Source organism: Stenella coeruleoalba (genome assembly GCF_951394435.1).
Source record: "Stenella coeruleoalba genome assembly, chromosome: 1".
Lineage (NCBI taxonomy): Eukaryota > Metazoa > Chordata > Mammalia > Artiodactyla > Delphinidae > Stenella > Stenella coeruleoalba.
In genome coordinates, this window is record NC_137169.1 from 98,557,177 (window position 1) to 98,577,522 (window position 20,346).

The 20,346-nt window shown below is 35.7% G+C and overlaps 1 protein-coding gene across 9 annotated transcripts in view; it reads right to left on the reverse strand.

Moving 5' to 3' along the window:
- Window positions 1–20,346, reverse strand: part of ST7L (suppression of tumorigenicity 7 like) — a 152,907-nt gene that overhangs the window by 75,166 nt on the left and 57,395 nt on the right. For 4 of the 9 annotated variants that reach the window (XM_079928717.1, XM_079928715.1, XM_079928716.1 and 1 more), the window contains exons 12-14: window positions 20,022–20,172; window positions 16,883–16,975; window positions 11,416–11,555 (exon numbers count right to left, since the gene is read on the reverse strand). In XM_079928717.1, the coding sequence (XP_079784843.1) occupies window positions 11,416–11,555; window positions 16,883–16,975; window positions 20,022–20,172 (384 nt within the window). Of the gene's footprint in view, window positions 1–9,113; window positions 11,556–16,882; window positions 16,976–20,021; window positions 20,173–20,346 lie in introns of those variants that run through there. The other 5 variants (XM_079928714.1, XM_079928713.1, XM_079928712.1 and 2 more) reach the window with 5 other exon arrangements.

Consider the following 20,346-nt stretch of genomic DNA (forward strand, 5'->3'; position numbering starts at 1 on the left):
ACACAGCATCTTGATCTATGTCAGTAAACACCAGGGCACCTATGGGAAAACACAAGGATGAGTCCATTTGTTACAGATACTGGGACTAGAAGACAGCTACACTGTAAAACCCACAAAATGCTAAGTATCATTAATCACAGTTCCCTATCATTTGAGATTCTGGGGTAAATAAGAGATATCAAATATCCTATCCAGAACTGTGATGCATTAATGTAGGTTTACGGGCCTAGAACCTGACACAAATCAAGCCAAACTCTTAAGAAATTAGAATGTAAAAAAGGAATTCTTTAAAATAGAAAATACATGTTTCTTTCCCTGACTCTCAAACTTAAAACTTGACTGGTCCCCTATATCCCGTTTGGCATACTGGACTTTTGAGGCTAGCACATTCACCATAGCTGCGGCCATACTGAATAGGAAGAGAGCTATGAAAGAGCTTTAGGGACTGCAAAATCAGTTTACTAATAAGTGAGAGGATAGTTCTGGGGTACTACAGGGTGCTAGAGCAACAGCCAAAGACAAGATACAAATTCCGATTTCATAAACTTCGAATTAGGTCTCTGGCTTCTTGCACTTGTTGGAGGTAAAAACAGAGCTATTTATCGGGCTTCTGCCAAGTTTCCTAACTGAACTCTCCTAACCTCTGATGACAAAAACTGCAAGGGCAACCCTGTTCTTCCACAGCATTTGCCTGGTGCCACTTTCAAAAACAGAATATTGAAATGTATGTGTGTGTGTGTATATATACATATATGCATTTATACATATATATGTATATATATAAATTATATTTATGAACATTGAATAAGCCAAAAGGTGAGCAGTATCTTAAATTTTTGCTTTACTTAACTGGCACAATTTAGTTAGTGCTGGAAGGGAGGCAACCATTTAAGTGATAGCATTTGTTGGTATCATCTTGGTATTTTCCTCCTCCCCTAGGCAGTTTATAAAAGGTGATTTCTGAAACCCTTCACAATGGAAAAGCTCAAGGGTTTACATTCAACTGTGACACCACTATGAATTCATTAAGAAGCATGTTTCAGGTTGCACTATAATTTCCCTATGTAACATAAACCCATGGAATCTGACATAAGCTGATTGCTCATGCTGGTTATTTTATTTACATTTCTGAATGGAAGGGACCTCAATACTCATAAAATATCTTACTAACTTATTATTTTTCATCTGTTCTCCCAGAGCAGCTATTATAAAACAGGCATAGAGACATAAGTCTCAACTTGTATGACTGGTTAAGCAACCAGGGAAAAGTTACTGCTCCAAAGCAATTTTTTAGAAAATAATTCAATATGGAGCTTGAGACCAAATGAGATATCATTACTCTAAATGCCATGTGAAAGATAAAAGTTAAAAAAACAGTGTTCATTATCTTCGTTGAAGTCCTATGGGAGTAGGAGGTAGTTCACAGGAACTTAGGGGGTCTGGAGTTTACCTAAGTCTTTCTTTAGAGACCTAATGTTAGCAGACACAGCCTAGTATAAACGGGAACACAGGTGAACGGATGAGAGTGGGCTCCTCACAACCCAGAAATATGAATGCGCCTCCTCACCAGCATGCTACTAATCAGACTTCTGAAATGGAAGATACCATCATGCATCTAATTCATTATTTGGAGATGTATGTTTTGTTCATCTATCCAAAGAATAATAATTTCCACTTATTCCAGAAGATATAGCAAGCTCAGATAAATTGCTAAAGAAGTAACAATTACCAGTTAACTCCAGAGCCTGATCTGCGGTCTTCTGCCTGTAAGTCTGTGTTCAAATCATCCCACTTTCTTTCTTCTGCTGCCACACTGAGTTAAATCAGTATATTCTTCGACCCTCTAGCCTTGGGCCTACTCTTCTACTCAATATACTTTCATCATTTTACCATATCTAATGATTACATGCCTAACAGGATAAATTCCCCAAGGACAGGTTCTGTACCTATTTTTAAAAATATTTTAATATGTATTTCAAGGTCATATCCCCAACGATCCAGTCAGTACATATACTTGACTGAGCCCAATAAAGATAGGAAATCTTTTTCAGTTGTTTAGAGAGAAAATCTTGGCAGTTCCCCCTGTAAAAATGTAGAATTATCCAGGATTCAGAATTGATCAGCAAAATTCAGCTTAGAAGAGAGGGAAAAGGCAGCTTATTTTAGTACCTTAATCCAATATACTTTTATTATTTTCCTTAATTAACCTGATATATTTTCAGAATCAGTCACTGCAGGGTACAGCTTTGACATGAACAGTGGGCTCTGGGAAATTCTGAGTGGTTCTTTCCCTTTCTTTCTCACATGTCCACAGAGGTACATGAGCACCTAACTCTTTAGTACCTAACTCTTTAGTCCTAACTCTTTGCTGTCCCATTCTGCTTCTGACATCACACTTTCATTTTCTAAACCAGGATGGTCCTTAGCCCTTATTAATCTGTCATTATTAGGAATGAGAGGATATAAAAGACAAAGATAAAAATGAATGAGTATAGTAGGCTTTAGTCTTAGGGCAGCTACTATATGAATCTGAGGGGTGACACTTCTTATTTCAATCTTGAGTTGTGGAGCACTTCATTTTTTAATAAATTCTAAACTATTCAGATGAACATAATGAATACTGCTGTTTACAAAAACACGAACTTCATCACTTATGTGTAAAGATGAAAGTCTTTCATGTCTGATATCTGAAAAAGAATAAAATAAAGAGACCTCCTTCTATTTCCTCTTGTTTGACTGAAAGGAAAAAGCCTCTATCAGTCTAGATTGACTTTTTTGGGTCACTAAATCTTATGTGAGGCATGTGAAAATAACTCATCAGTCACTTCTAGTCAAATGAATAAATCTCCAAGGATGAACTAATCTACTGTTATGGCAGTAGCCTCTGTCTTACACTAATACATGTCTTGCCTACCTTAAACCCCTTACCACTAGACTATGAGTTATTTGTGAACAGGGATTGCATTTTATATTTCATAAAGGTGCCCAATAAATATCTGCTCCTTGAATGAATGAATGATGAACAAATTCATTACTAGTAACATCTGAATATAATGAATTCAAACACCAAAAACTTACAGTATTTTACAGGATAATCATTACCATACTATAGCATGTTAAAGAATATTAGTTAACATATTTTTAAATGCTGAGGCTCTTTAAAAACTAAACTTTGAAAACAAATTAAGATAAGCCCTACTGGAGTCTTTTCATTCAATAAGCCAGTACTGAAACAAGAATCTTTTCAGGGTATCCAGGATTCTGAACTGCATGTTCTAGTGCAGGTTTTTGGTTTTGGATTTTTTTAGAGTCAGTATTATAAGAGCTAAATTACACCAAGAGCAAATTAATAAGAAAAGTCTACACAGCTAGGGCTTTGTTGAATAGAATCCCTGAGCTCCCAAGAAGGACTAAATCCCAAAGGGATCACAGTCAAGTAAATAAAAAATCCATCTAAATTTTATCAGAGGGCAGAGTTTCAACTTTGAATACCCCAGCAACCAAGGATGAATTATGTATAAGATTAGTAAAGTGCCTTCATCCACGCCCCAGCCAGAGAACATTCTTCTATCTCACTGTGACTGAAGGAAAAATAGCAGTGTATTTGTCTGCCAAGAACAGTTGTGGCTATACTCTAGGTAGGAGTTTAACAACTGAGGGATTAAAATTTAATTGTAAACCTGCTGCTACCTGGCAGTAAAAGCTTGAACTCTGGCATCAGAAAGAAACCGGGACTCCAGCATACTGAATAGATGAAAACAAGAGCTGGCATGTTCCTAACAAAGAGTATGAGAGTATGTTCCCTTCTTAAATTCTGCCCCAAACTGCTTCTTTCTCTGTATATCCTATTTGTAATATGCAAGAGTGCTCAATGGGAATATAGCTCTTTTCTACACTTTGAATGGTACATATACATTTCATTTCCAGAACGCTTGAAATTACAGGATGAGGTTAAAGGGTGATTATGTGGTCTGAATTCTCTGAATATCAGTTCTCTTAATTTTGTTGAGCATCACCTGAAGCCCAAATAATTTCTTTTCTTGAAGCTAGCTGTTGAGATGGACATAACGCAATCTTAATATTATTACAGAACTAAGAAAGATTATTTTTTCCTCAAATTCAGATAGAATACCATTAACACCCAATCTTTCAGTGAGGCCTCTTCGGCATTAAGGAACACATCGAAGTTTCCGATGTATTGTTACAACTGCTAGAAGTACATCTGCTACCTAAAAATCCCACTTTAGCAAAACAAAACAAAAAAAAAGCCCCACGAGTTATGTTATTTTAGACCAAAAGTTTATTCTGTTCAGTTAAACTGCCCCTCACAGTCCTTCACAAACTTCACCTTTGATTTTGAAAGAAGAGTGATGTTGAAACATAAGATATAGATTTGTAGTTTATATTAAGACTTTTTTTTTTTACCATTTCAAAGAGTTAATTAAATTCCCTCTGAATCACTATAAATGAGTACCTACTGTTTCTTCAGTATTACCGCACATTTCAGACAGTTAGAAAGGCTGAAGTTCTTTATACAGTTGTGTGACTATGTGATATAAATGATCAAACAGTGTTCTTTCTTAAGTGGTTTACTAGCCAGAACAGGAATGAAATTAAAGTGAATCAGTTTGAAGACAGAAAAGCAAATGTGCATTCTTTATTTTAAAACATCAGAGTTCATCAAATAGGCTTATACTATGAAGAATTTTCCAGGTAGCTTATTTGTCTACTTGTACCTTTGCAATTAACCACTTCTGCAATCTAAGTGCCTTTTCTATTTTCTGACAATCCACATTGGCCTCTTTATTTAAAACTCTTCTCCAAATTCATCTCCTATGGGAAGACACTAGCAAAGCCAATTTACTATCATCACTCCATCAGTCTATATTCCCTCAGCATTACTATATTTGGTTTGAAATTTATTCTTTTGTACTTGTTTTAGTATACGTTGTAAGGTGACATATTTTTGAAACCAAGCATATATATGACTAAAGGGCTATCTATTGTGTGATCTCAAGGAACTCTCTTATCTTTAACGGCTCAAACTTCCTCATCTATTACATTGGAAGATCACAGTCTGTCCTCCAATGCTTCTGGTAAGAATAAATGACAGTGTAAGTATAAACTCTTAAAAAAAGAAAACTAATGAAGTCCATGTTACTCTTGGTTTAGAATTGTAATATATTAAGTAGTTGCACTAATTTAGTTCGTTTGAGCATTAGAAATTTGATTGGTGGGGGGAAGGAGCAACATTCCACTCAAGAAAAAAGCCAAAATAACTATTCCTCGCGATTTTAATTTTCCTCTGTACCCATTATTCTCTCCATTTAGAGGATTATGCTGGGTCTGCAAAACACAAAGATGTTTTCTAAAACAAAACCCAGTAGGTTTCCTAATATGAATTCTAATACCACTAGTGTAATGGGTTTGGAATGAGTGATTTACATCAATATCTGGGCACAGCTCTTCTAAAAACTGCTATGCAGTCCATTTGCCTCAAGTTCTAATAATTAACAATAAATATATTAGTAGAAGTTAGTGACAGGATATCTTAGACTTTGGCAGAGATTTTCACTTTGAGGGGGGAAAGATGATTAAATATACTGCCAAATAAATTCAGGGAGAGCTTTTGTGAACTTCACACTTGTCAAGCACATGTTTAATAGGGAAAGAGGGTGCTTTCCACAAACTTCAAAACTGAATTAAATCCTGGGGAAGGGATACAGACATGCATTAAAAAGTACATTGCCCTAACTTTTATTATTATTATTATTGTTTTTGCCTTTGAAGAGTTCAGTACTTAGAAAATTTGGATAAAGAAGAACATTAGCAATTTCATAAATTTCTCATTCTGGTTCTTTTTGAAGGAGAACAATGAGGATGAAGCATGAGAAATTACCCTTATAAAAAGTAGAGAACAACTTTTCTCTTGCTACAAATATCCCAGTTAATTCAGAAAATCAAAATTGGAATATGCCAGACTGCCCAAGTAAAGACTTTAGCAGCACTAACAATGGAACAAAAGTGTAAACATTTAAAAATTTTGACCTGTCACGATAGGCTCATTTTATTATCAGGATACTCTCTGGGAAATACCCCAGATATATTACTGTGGAAACAGCATGGTTATAGAAGAGTATTTTACAGGAATTTAAGTTTAGTTACAATTCAAAATGTTTTTAAAACTATATTAGTTCTTGAAAATAATCCATTTTCAAACAAAGTAAAGCAACATTTTAATAGTTTAATTTCTAAATGGGGCCCTATGTATTTAATAAAGAAGAATGCAACTCTCACAGGTTTTTAGTATTAATAAAGTCAGATGAAGAATATAAAAAAACTCTTTTACCTATGAACAGATTTCACATCACTGGTTATGACAATGGAAAATTAGGAACCTTTAAAAATATTTTTTTTCGGGCTTCCCTGGTAGTTCAGTGGTTAAGAATCTGCCTGCCAATGCAGGGGACACAGGTTCAAGCCCTGGTCTGGGAAGATCCCACATGCTGCGGAGCAACTAAGCCCGTGTGCCACAACTACTGAGCCTGCGCTCTAGAGCCTGCAAGCCACAACTACTGAAGTCCACGCGCCTAGAGTCCGTGCTCCGCAACAAGAAGCCCCCGCAATGAGAAGCCCACGCACCGCAACAAAGAGTAGCCCCCACTCGCCGCAACCAGAGAAAGCCTACGCGCAGCAACGAAGACCCAATGCAGTCAAAAATAAATAAATAAAATAAATTAAATTTATATATATTTTTTCTACTGGTATATATCAATATATGGTTATAATTGTCTATCAATTTCTCTAGTTATGAAGACAATCTTTGCCCTGCAAAAAATGATAATTGTGGACAAACCTTCTCAAAAGTTCTGGTCACTGTTCAGTAAAAGACAATAAGCATTTTTATCAGCTTATTATTTTTTAAAATTTAATCTGGGGAGAAAAATGTTAATTATTTTTGGGAAGAGGCTGAAGAAATCCCAGTGAGACATTCTGTAGAGAGGTCTTTTGTTAGTATAACATCTGACCTTCTATATCTTTGGAAATCATGCAAACTTGGCTAATGTAGTACTTAAAGAATTAATCAAGCAGATTGTTAGGCCCTAGTTACAGTGGAGCCAGCCAATTATGAGTTGCTCAGAAATTCATCACTGGCCTGTCTAACCATATTTTCCCACATAAAGATTAGTAGAAATATGTGGAAACTGGGCCCATTCCCACCCCAACACAGCTACAATATGTGTTCAGTGAAACAAATTTTAACCAAGTTTTGCCTTAGTGAAACAAACAATTTATTTGGGAATCTTTTTGATTTCTGTCTTTACCCATAACATCTTTTCTGCCAACATTGCAAAGGCTGCCCCATTTAGTTAAAACACAACTAGGGATTTTTATATTCAAACACACTTGTGAATTCAAAGCACTAAAAAGTCACATGCCACAAGCCTGAATTTATCAGTAAGTTAATGAAATTCCCAAAGACCATCTTCAGTCTTTTCACTGTTGTAATATGCCCTCCCAAGGCTTACTAAGAAGAAAGCTTTTCTTGCAAGAGAGAAATGAAAGAGGCCAGAGTAGATGAAGATTGGTTCTCTAAGGAGAGGGCAGTGCTGCTCTTAAATAAAGAAGCGCCTTTCAGATAAGCAGAATCAGATTCCAGTTCATTGGTTTGCTGGCTACCCTTACTTTGAACTCTCATATTTAACCCAGCAGGCTTCAAAGCAGGTGAGAAAGTGATCTACCACTTAAAAGCAATTTTTCCTTTTTCAGGAATTCTGGTCTTAAGAGAATATCAACTCTGATATCAGCACATTCCACATCTCCAGGGATTTATGTAATTTTTTTTTCATTGCTCTATGTCTAATATCCGGCGAGGAGAAAAATCAGGAAAAAGTCCTAACTTGCTGAAAATGAAGTCTTCTTCCATATAGCTTAATATCATGCAAAAGAAGAAGGGGCACTAAAACCACTGACCATTCTAATGCATTCCCTTCCATTTATCTAAATCTGATGTTCAGTGAGGATTATTAAAAATCATTAATCCCTAGTGCCTTGCTTCACAAAAAGGCAATTTTTGTAACAAATGCATTTTAACAAATTCAAACTGAATTTACTCTAGCATGTGAGCTAATACAAAAAGATATTAGATGAGGAAGAGACAATGGCAACAATGGAAGGAACTTAGGAAATTTTCTTAAATTGCTTTGCCTTATTAAATAGAAGAACAAATATGTTTCAAAGATTCTTCATTGATTTCTGTACTTCACTGATACTGTACTTGGCTATCAAATATCTGACCTAACTGAAAATTTTAACACAGGCAATTTGCAACTTATCAATTGGTTCTGCTCTATAAGGCACTTTGCTAGTGCCTAGTGCCTAGAATTTGAAACATTTCTCCACTTTCTGGTACACATAATGTACCAGAAGTATAGTACTAATAGTATCGTTTAAATGATACTTAACCACCATTTCTATGGAAAAATGCATTTTGAGTTTACTAGTAGAACATGGTTCCTCCAAACATGAAGGGGGTAGGGTTTCCCACTATAGCTGCACTTTGGTGATGATGATGACAACGACAATGGCAACAACAGCTAACACCTAGTTTTTACTGTCAGCTGACACAGTTCTAAACACTTGATAAATTTTAAACTCATTTAACCCTCAAAAAACCCATGAGGCAGTACTATTCTCATTTTACAATGCAGGGTTGGGGGGTGGAATGTTAAGCAACTTACCCAAGGTGGCACAGCCAATAAGTGTCAGGGCTGGAATCCAAAGCAAAGCAGTCTGGCTCCAGAGCCTATGTTCATAACGACTCTACAATCCTACCCCTTCTCCACCTTGATAAGGTGGCACTACCCAGGAATTCTAAATTCTTCTTATTGGGGGTAGAGTAAAGCAGGACTTCTCAAGTTTTAAACGTGTATATAGGATCACCTGAGGATCTTGTTAAAATGCAGATTCAGGAAGGCTGGAGTGGTACCTGTGGTTCTGTGTTTCTAACAAGTTCCTGGGTGATGATGGTAATGCTCCTGGGGCAGAGACCACACTATATATATATATATATATATATATATATATATATATATTTTTTTTTTTTTTGCGTTACGCAGGCCTCTCACTGTTGTGGCCTCTCCCATTGCGGGCCTCTCCCCTCCGGACGTGCAGGCTCAGCGGCCATGGCTCACAGGCCCAGCCGCTCTGTGCACATGTGGGATCCTCCCAGACAGGGGCACGAACCCGCGTCCCCTGCATTGGCAGGCGGACTCTCAACCAGTGCACCACCAGGGAAGCCCGAGACCACACTATATTAAGCGGTGAAGAAGCAGAATTTGAGCCTCTAGTTTTCTTGCTGTCTGTTGAGGTATTTGTATATTGAGTTTATAAGCTGGAGTCTGCCTATACTATAATCATTTCCCATTAATTCTTAAATGGAAACTGCCCTTGGAACTGCTGCATAACAAATATTGGTTTGCAGGTACTTTCAGTAAATATTTAACTTTTAGGAATTTAAAATGTACATGTAAAGGCCACAAGGATAAAACGTGGCTGTAAAAGTTTGCTGTCAGGCACATTTTAAATACTATACACTACCAACAAATACCAAAAGATAGAAAACAAATGCCTGTTTATTGTTCATCAACTAGAATCACAGTAAATTAATAACTTTTGGTCTAAAAAAGAAGATTCCACTTTCAAATGTGTAATTATTCATTCTCGGACACTGCTAGGAGCTTGTGCTATGCAATCTTAAAGGCTCTTCTGATGCATCAGAGATCTCTTAGGTAAAGGCAGACACTATATATATACTATACATACTAACACTGATGAATAGAGCAAACAGTGAGTACACTGCACATTAACTTTAGCCAGTACCCCATGGCAGTACACTACTAACAATGACTACATCTCTACTCCAGATTCTAGATCTTCCTCCTCTCTCTATTTTACCTCCTTCCCACTGCCCTGAGAGAAACCCAAGGATCATCTCTCCCACTGCTTTCCTGTGATCTCAAATACACAGCTGCATATTTTTTTCCGGTTGTTAAATTGACAAGATTCTCTGTCTAGTCCATTTTTTTCCATGCCAGATTACACTGTGAAGTCATTTCAGTTTGAGACACACTTGCTCCCCAGTCAGCACCACTGCAAGCAACAGAGTTATGGTATGATCACTAAGCTTTCTCCTTATACTAAAAGGAAGCAGAAGAGTCAGTTTCCAACCCAAATATCTATACTCCCTGAACACAGTAAAAAGTCATCCTTCTTGAAGCCTGACCCAGAATCAAGTGTAGTCTCAGACTCCTAGGCCTACAGCCAGTGGCAACTTAACACATTATACAGTTGACCTTCAGGGGAAAAGAGAAACCAGTGCTCTCACTACTGGTGCCAGAAGAAAACCAACTAATCTTTAAGGCAAAAAATAAACTCCTAATGCAGGAAAAGAAAGTATGAGGAAACAGGGAGTTAGAATGGAGGCACATAGACAAAAATATAGAAATTACATTACCAAGTAAGGCCTAGTATTTCTATGGTTCTCAGTGCTTTTCTATTTGGGAATATAATGAATTAACATTTTCTTTTGGGGTTTGAATTCTTATTAGTTGGTAAAAATACAAAGATATACAAGACACATTTTTTAAAAGGCTTGGAGACTTACAGGGACTTATCTTTGGTAATTTTGCTTTGAGCCAGTGACATTAATTAACAGGTTTATGTAGAAAAGTAAAAAATCATGGGATACTCTCTTTAATATCAGTCCTCAAATACTTTCTGGACCTGGGTCCAGAAATGGGGAAGCAGTTCAAAACTAAAGGGTAAAAATAAAAATAAAGGTCTGTACATGGTTCTACACCCAAGGTTGGGAGATCAATAAGAACATGTAGATATAAAAACAGGGAGAAATTTTGAGTAAAGAGGCACATTCTGAACCCAGGGCAAATGTCGCAACTGTCCCACCTTACCTACTTATTCTTCATCCTAGTTGCACTCTTGAATTTAACGTTCACCAAATCCTGAGAACTAATGATTTCATTTAAATGGAAAAATCAAAAGGCTTCTGTACAAAACAAGGGATTTTTTTTAAATGCCGAAGAAAATGCATTTAAAAGGTGTGGATTATTCTTTAGCTAGTAACAAGGGCTATGCTTACCACCAAAAGTGATCTACAAAGACCAACTTTATAATGTTATGCCATTGTATTCTCTAAACTTCTAAGCAACAAAAATACAGCTCAAATCACCAAAATCTTATGTTTGACATATATATGGCAGCAACTTTACAAATCAATTCCTGTAATTTACTATAACAAATATCTTCACTGCTCAGCTGGTTAAGCACAAACAGATCAGAGATGGTTTCTTGTGTGTTTTACAAATACTCTGCACAAGTCCTTGAGATCATACTTACAGCTTTAGCAAAAACACCCATGATTTCAGGAAACTGGTGTGTGAGAAGAGCTATCATTGCTGTAGAAGAACATAGTCCTGCTGTGAAATGGATGAAAAAAGGAAGCTCCTTCTTTGGGTAAACAGAAACATGATGAAACGCTGCAAGGGAGAAAAGACAGAAATGGATTTTATTTCAGAATACAGTGTAAGCCAGTTTTAATATTTTCAAATGAAATCCATGTATAAAAACTAAAAAGGAAAATGTTTTTTAAAAAAAGAACAAGAAGTCTCTGGTCAAGCAAGGGAGAAAGAAATTATCCATTATTTTCTCTAGCGTCAACAGAACACCTACATAGCCAGACGACTGCTGGGAACTGGGAATAGGATGGCACTGTGGGAAAGAACAGTAATTGTAGTCATGCTGAGGTGGTTTTGAAGAAGAGTTTTGTCACTTATTAGCTGTGTGATATTGAATAAGTTGCTAAACCCTCTAGTAGTTGCTATGGAATTGTTATGATGAACACTATAAGCCCTTTATAAAGGTGTTGTTATAATTTTGATCTTTGGGAGCTCAGAGATAAGTATAGAGATCAAGAGACAGACGTGTGGTTGGAGATTTACCAGAACAATAAGTTAACAATTTTACCCAGTTATTAATAAGTGTCCTATATGTGGCATTTCATTGAGCACTGTAAAAATCTAACCAGAACACCAAAGCCCTAGGATTCTGAACATATATGGAGTCCCTTGTCTTATTTTACCACATTCGCAAATTTACTCAGGTATACTTTTTCTAATGATTGGATATTTCATTACCAATAGTATTCAGGTAGTTTTATGTTATTTGAAATTTGAAAATACTTGAATAACAATGCTGAGAGGAGCCTATTACAATGACTGGCAGACAGTAGGTACTCAATAAATGTCTGTTAAACTGAGAGTTATTCTGGGACTTCAGTTGACTGCTCAGGGTTGGACACAAACCTAGGAATTCCTGATGTAATATCCTGCATAAGTAAGGAATGACTAATTCAGTGCTGAATCGAGGTCAGCTATAAATTTAACTTTTTAAAACATAATGATTCACAGGGAAGATTACACCTAAGTTTCCTTCAGTAGCCAGGATTTTTTTTTATGTCTTATACTATCTTCAGAAAGTATATACCAAAAAGCAAACTCATTAAAAATCCAGAAAATTTCCAGAGCCTTGAGTCATGTTTAAAGTAAAAGCACACCAAGTCTGAATTTTTTTAAGTTAGAAACAGTAGAAGCTGTGGACAACATTGTGCTTTCAGCACCCAAAAAAGCAGCAGTTCCTCCTGCTCTGTCCCTCAGCCATTAGAGGCCAACTTCTTCCAGCAAATCAAAAGATACAAACCATATTTGCAAAGACAGGGAACAAATACTTATATGTGCCAATGGTTACTATAATTGCTTTTGTGTGAAAGACAGTACAATTAATAATATTAATTAAACTGTAGCATTTTGTGGCTCACAAAGTGCTTTAATTTATATTAGTTTATTTTTTTTCAATAACCCTAGGAGACAGATAGTATTATTCCTACTTTTTAAGGTAGAAAACTATATAGCTTTAATAGGATAATTTTCTAAAATGTGAAATTTTTATACTGTAGGAGAGATCCAATTATTTCTTTTTGGATTGCTTTCCGCAGATTCATTTGTCAGTCAATGTTTGGCTAATACATCAAAATAATGGATGACTAGTACAGAAACACTCCCTTGGAAGTAAAGTTCAAATTTCATCACTGGCTTGTAGAGAAAAATTTATCAGGAGGCATAAAAGACAACTAAATAGCTACGTGAACTAAGGGAATAGTTCAAGTCTGAACTTATGAGGTTCATAAGCAAATTCCAGAATGCTGTAAGTCATATCAAGGTTGAAGGAGAATTGAAAACAAAAAACATTAAGTACTCCTGGGTATTAAAACTCTACATTATTAAAACCTTGTTCATTCTATCATAGTCAAAGACAGAAAAATACTCTAAGAATATACAATATAATCAAACTAAAACCCCCAGAATATCCCTCCTCTCCTACCTTCTAGAATTTGCAAATGAGTAGAACCCTAGAAATAATAAAGCCCTGCCAAAAAGCAAGCTCTCTTCTTGTAGCCTATGGCTCTGACAATACATAACAATAACAACCTTGATTTTATTCACATTACTATGAAAGACGGCCTTATATCAGTCAACCTCTGTAACGACTGGAGGGGGGGGCATAATTTTAGGCTAAATGTATTAGCCTAACATAATACACTCTTGTATACTGATGTTCCGCAATTAAAGATTCGTTCCTTTGCCTTAAATATCCTTGTTCCCATTAAAATGGAAAAACAATACCTACTATCACCACCGTAATAGTAAAGGAAAAATTTCTAACCCTAATGACCTTCTAATTGCTGAAGTCAATGGATTCTTCTCAGTAATTACCTTATTAAATACCTCAGATACTCCTCCTCACTTGGAAATTTTTTCCTCCTTTTAGTTTCTAGGTTATCTAGTTCTGGTTCTTGTCCTGTCTCTCTGACCACTCTTTCACTGAATCTTCTGACTCCTTATCGGCCACCCATCCCTTAGACATTTTCATCATGGTTCACCCTTAGTTCACTTCTCACACTCTTTACAGTTTCCCTTAGTGATCTCATTCATGCCTAGAAAATGATGACTCCCAAGTCAAGTTTTGTGATGTAGAGAGATGCAAAGGGAATGAGATATTTTGGCAATTTTGTTTACTTGACCTGATCCTGTCCCTGCGCCACAGCTGATTGGATCAGGGATGAACACCTGGTAAATGTGATTTACTCTCCCAGAAGTTTTAGAAGTGGGATTGAGATATTTTTCATTCTGTATTATTTGCCTGAACTGATGACATGTAAACTTAGGGCTGTATGGGGGTATCAAGTATGGCTACATGAGTGTCTAACAAGGGAAAGCCAAACTGCAAAGATTAAGATATAAAAATGAAGCAGATACACTGAGAGAAGCAGAAATGAGAGCTCATACAAAGAAAAGATGGAGTTGGGGAATGAAAAAAAAAAAAAGTGAGAATAGGAGAGGCTGAAAAACGCAGTCAGAGACAGAGATATACAGACAACTGACTCCTGGAAATCCTGATAGCCTTCTAGTTTCTGGTTCTAGTCTCTTCTGAGGTGCAACTCTAATTGTTGCCTTTGGGTTCCTTGAGATAATCCAGTCTTCTTCCAACAAATTCTCTTTATTTTAAAGCTAGTTTCAAGTGGCTCTCTTATACCCAAAGAATGCCTGCAACATTTACTATTTATATAACATATATATTTAATAATATACATATTATATATAACTTACAAATATATCTTAGCCCCATATATGTAGAGATAACAAAATATAAAGGCTGTATGTATATGTTAAATAGATTAAATAATAAAATATTTAAGCATATACACACCTACATACACACACACGGATGTGTGCAACATACTCAAAAATAAAAAACCCTGGGAGAAAAATATACGCATACTCAAATTCCATAATCTCTCCTAAATTTTTATCTATCTGTTTGAACTTTTCAGCTCATTAAGTCTGATGTTGTAAAAATGCAACTTTTCTTCCTAGACTTCAGTTCTAATGGACCCAGAATTGTAAAAACTGTGGTATAGATTGATATCGTAAGAGGAAACTAGCGATTATAACTTTCAGCATACTTACCTATCAGTTAAATTTAAAAAAAGGAAAATTAAACAGAAATTTACCAGCTCACAGAGAAAAAGAGTGAGTGGATGATAAGGCAGCTGAGACAAAAAAAAAAAAAAAAATAGTACAGACTATTCTTTCAAAAGTTTGGCTTCCTGAAAGCAGGAACTAGATGAAAACACTCTCAGCAATCATAACCCGATGTATTTCTGGTTCTCCTCCTGACTCTTTGACTGCTGTTTTTAAAACTGAGAAGTATAGTCCCTCCAACTTCACTCTTCTTTGTAAAGATTGTTTTGACTGTTCTGGGTCCTTTACTTGGCAATATAAATTTTGGGATCAGCTTGTCAACTTGTAGGAATTGTACTGAATTTATAGATCAATTTGAAGAGAACTGTCATATAAATTATACTGGGTCTTCCAATCCATAAACGTGGACTGTCTCTCAATTTACTTAGATTTTCTCAGCAGTATTTAGTGGATTTTAGTATACAAGTCTCACACTTCTTTTGTTCAATTTATTCCTAAATTGTTTGTTCTTTTTGATGCTACTGTGATTAGAACTGTTTTCTAATTTTCATTTTGGATTGTTCATTGCTGGTATATAAATAAACGACTGAGTTTTGTATAATTACATCCTGCAACCTTGCTGAACTTGTTTATTAGTTCTAATAGTACTTTTATGGATTTCTTGCACAGAAGATCATGTCACCTGTGAATAAAGACAGTTTTACTTCTTTCTTTCGAACATGAACGCCTTTTATTTCTTTTTCTTGCTTGACGGCATTAACTAGAACCTCTAGTACAATGCTGAATAGAAGAAAGCAGACATCTTTGTCTTGTTCCTGATCTTAGCAGGAAAGCATTCAGTCTTTCACCATTAGGTATGATCTTAGCTGTGGGTTTTTCATAGATGCTCTTTATCAGGTTGAGGAAGTTCCCTTTTATTCCCAGTTTGTTCAGAATTTTTATCATGAATGGGTGTTAGATTTTTGTCAAATGCTTTTCTGCATCTATTGTCCTTTATTCTATTGCATTTTCAGATGTTAAAGAAACCTTGCATTTGTGAGGTAAAGCCCAATTGGTCATGGAATATAATCCTTTTTACATGTTGGTGGATTCAGTTTGTTAACATTTTTTTGAAGATGTTTGTGTCTATATTCATGAGAGATATTGTTCTATAGCTTTCTTGTAATGCTTTTTGTTTGATTTTGGTGTCAGGGTAATGCTGGTCTCACAGAATGAGTTGGGGAGTGTTCCTCCTTTATTTCTTAAAGAGAGTTTGTGAAGGATTGGTATTATTTCTTCTTTAATTATTTGTAAGATGCCCGCTTTTTTTTTGCAGTACGCGGGCCTCTCACTGTTGTGGCCTCTCCCATTGCGGAGCATGGGCTCCGGACGCGCAGGCTCAGCGGCCATGGCTCACGGGCCCAGCCGCTCCGTGACACGTGGGACCTTCCCGGACCGGGGCACGAACCCGTGTCCCCTGCATCGGCAGGCGGACTCTCAACCACTGCGCCACCAGGGAAGCCCTTTTTTTTTTTTTTTTTTTTTTTTTAGTATCTTTAATCTTTGTGTCCTTCATTGCATCTAGCACAGGGTTTTACCCAAAAAATATGCAGAAAAAACATATGCAGGAATGAACTAAATTATGCAACTACATCCAAGAAGTGGCTAAAACAGTATTTAAACAGCATCCTGAATTTCAACCAGAGGTACTTTTAAAATGGGAGAATACTATGAAAAACAATCTCATAACTAATTTTAAATTTAGGAAAACTTGAATATTTACTTACGAGGTAATAGCTCTCTATCAGCAGTCTCTGTGCAGCTGGGATAAGGATAAAATAGATGGCCTTTCTCTAGTGGGTATGGAATCATTCTAAAAGCTGAGTGAAAAATAAAATACATATGTTGACATTCAATTCAATCTCACTTTCATCCTCTACTACAATCAAAGCTATTTTGGAGACGTACTTTTATTAAATTTTCACACAGCGTTTTATTTTCTTTTTTACAGAGATATTTTAGATGAAAGAAACAAAGTATGCAAAGGAACAAATAAGGAGAAGAATAAGATCTATGTAGAGAATCATGAATGGTCTGGCTGAAATAAAACTAAAGGGAGTAATGGATGGTAAGACTAGCTGTGTCCTTCTTGCCTCAGTCTCCTTATCACAAACACAATAGACTTAACTCTCCACGTGTGAATTCCACTTCTTAGGGAAATCACGTTAACTGTTGTAGTCATAACTACTGGCAACCTAAGAGTTCTCAATGGCTCCTAACTTCATATGTGAGCTGTCATCAAGTTTTCTGTGAGCTTAATTTAGATCAGGGGTCACCAAAGCATCTAAATTAAGTACCTAAAGGGATCACCTTTGGCCAGACCTGGCCCACTGTTTTTGTAAATAAAATTTTATTAGAATACAGCCATGCCTGTTCGTTTATATATTATATAAGGCTGCTTTCATGCTATAAGTGTTGGGTAGTTGTAACAGAGACTATGGCCCACAAAAACTAAATATTTACCATCTGGCCCTTTACAGAAAAAGTTTACCCATCCCTCATCTAGATTATCATCAACTCCTACAAACTTCTGAAATCCTTATTGACCTACTCAACTATCAAAGATGAGATAAGGTTTTTGTTTTTCCCTTAGTCCTTGGCTCTAAAAACTTTTGTTAAAATATGGATTTTGTTTTGCTACAATAAAATATAGTGATTTTTCCAAAGTCACAGAGCAAATCAGTGGCACTAGGAAATCATTCATCAAGATGATTATTCATGAAATACAGAATAAATCATATACTTATTGAAAACTTCCTATGTGCCAAGCAGAACACTAGGCACTGAAGACACATACAAGGTGAATGAGATAGAGCACCTGGTTTTGAGAAGTGTACAGACTACTGGAGAAAAAGCAAAAGAAAGTCTAATTACCCCAAAACATCCAGCTCCTCAGTTTTAGTAGTCCCGCTTTCATTAATCTGTATATTGTCAGTATCAAGCACAGTGTCTGACCTCAGCAAGAATGCAGAGGTTCCCAAATTTTCTTGGTTCAAGGACATGTGGTGTCCTTCGTGTCTCAGTAATTTGCTATTGATGCCCCTACACTGAAAGAAATATCTAACAATTCCACTTATTAAGTAGTGGGTCTGATCAACTTCAAAAGTTTTTGTTCTAACAACTTAGCAGCGATATGAAAAAAAATACACATAAATTAATGAAAATAATAGTTATTTTATTTTTAAATAACCATCATTTCTTCCTAATGGGATATATGAGCCTGTTGGGCACTGCATAATTTCTCGAACCTTGGAATCACACTGGACACCACTATCCTCATTTCCTGTTCCACACTGATTTTTGTGTGGTACTTCTTTTAATCACAGCAACTAACAAAACCCAGCTTTGCAAAGCTATGACAACACTGAAAAAAAATAGAGAATGGAGAGCTGTCTAATATTGAAACCGTGAACTATCTAGAGCTACAGTTTGAATGGTGTATTGCTATGTTTCTACTAAAAATTTAAAATATCCCATGGCACTCTTGTGAATTTGCTATAATACCCAAAGGTGCCTCAATGCAAACTTTGAGGAGGTTAACCAACTTTAGTGAATGAACATTGAATTTATTTTTGAATTTTCACTGACAGGTGATTTTAAGAAGTTACAAATGAGAGAGATCTGGTAGTTACTGGAAAATAATCCACTTCTCCAAAGAAATGTACGAATAGCCAATTAACATATAAAAAGATGTTCAACATTACTAATTATTAGGGAAATGCAAATCAAAATCAAAATGAGACACTACTCCACACCCATTAGGATGCTATTACTAAAAAATCCAGGAAATAACAAGTATTGGCAAGGATATAAAGAAAGTGAAACCCTGTGCATTGCTAGTGGAATGTAAAATGGTTCAGCTGCTATAGAAAATAGTATGGTGGCTCCTCAAAAGTTTAAACACAAAATTATATGATCTAGCAATTCCACTTCTAGGTATACACCCAAAAGAAATGAAAGCAGGAACTTGAACAGATATTTATGCACCCACGTTCATAACAGCATTATTCATAATAGTCAAAAGGTAGAAACAGCCCAAATGTCCATTGATGGATGAATGGATAAACAAAATTTTGTATACACTTACGATGGAATATTACTCAGCCTTAAAAAAGAATAAAACTCTGACACATGCTACAACATTATGGTAAGTGAAATAAGCCATATATAAAAGGACAAATATTGTATGATTCCACTTATATGAGATACCTAGAGTAGTCAAACTCATAGAGACAGAAAACAGAATGGTTACCAGGGGACTGGGGAGGAGGGAAGATTGGGGAGTTAATTGTTTAATGGGTAGAGAATTTCATTTTGGGTGATGAAAAAATCTGGGGGAAGGATAATGGTGGTTGCACAACAATGTACATGTATGTCACTGAACTGTACATTTAAAAATGTTTAAAATGGTAATTTTAATGTGATATGTATTTTACCACAATTTAAAAAAAATTTTAAAGAATCGAGTTGATATCAGTAATGAGGAAATTAGTTTCATGTTGTACACATCTCAAAACAAAACAAAACAAAAATCCAATTTTTAAAATATTAGAATAGCTAACCACATTAAAAAACTTATAAATGAAGGGATATAAGTTTCCATTCTTTCCTTATAAATACTTAATTTAAGTGAACATATAGCAGAATACCCAAACAGTTTCTCATTCTGCTTTTCCTAAATGTGGCATTAATATAAGCACATTACATGTTTCTTCTACCAGTAAACCAGTAAACACCACTGAGTTCACTTTGAAACCAATCTGAACAAGTCCTTAAAGAAACTCACAATCTCATTACAAAAAGACTGCCTGTGAATGGAATAATTAGTCAGAAAGATTAGTGTTACATTTGGAAAAGAATACTTACTGCCTTCCCATGTACACTGTAACAGATTAAGAGCACCTTCTATTCGCTTCCAGTGCTGAAGATGAAAGAAAGCATAGGCAATTGCTTCACTATCGCCCCGTTTCAGAATGTGTTCTGGAGGTAAAATGAGACTTTTCATCTCTAGTAAATACTAGAAAAATAACACACACACATAGACACACCACAGAAAAAAAGGAAAATTATGCTAAATTCAAATATCCACAAAAGTGTAGATTCAAATTTTATAAAGTTAATTTGATTTAAAAAACAAACAAATATTAAGCTAGTTGAAATGACATGAAGGTCCTACTGACAAAATGCTTAT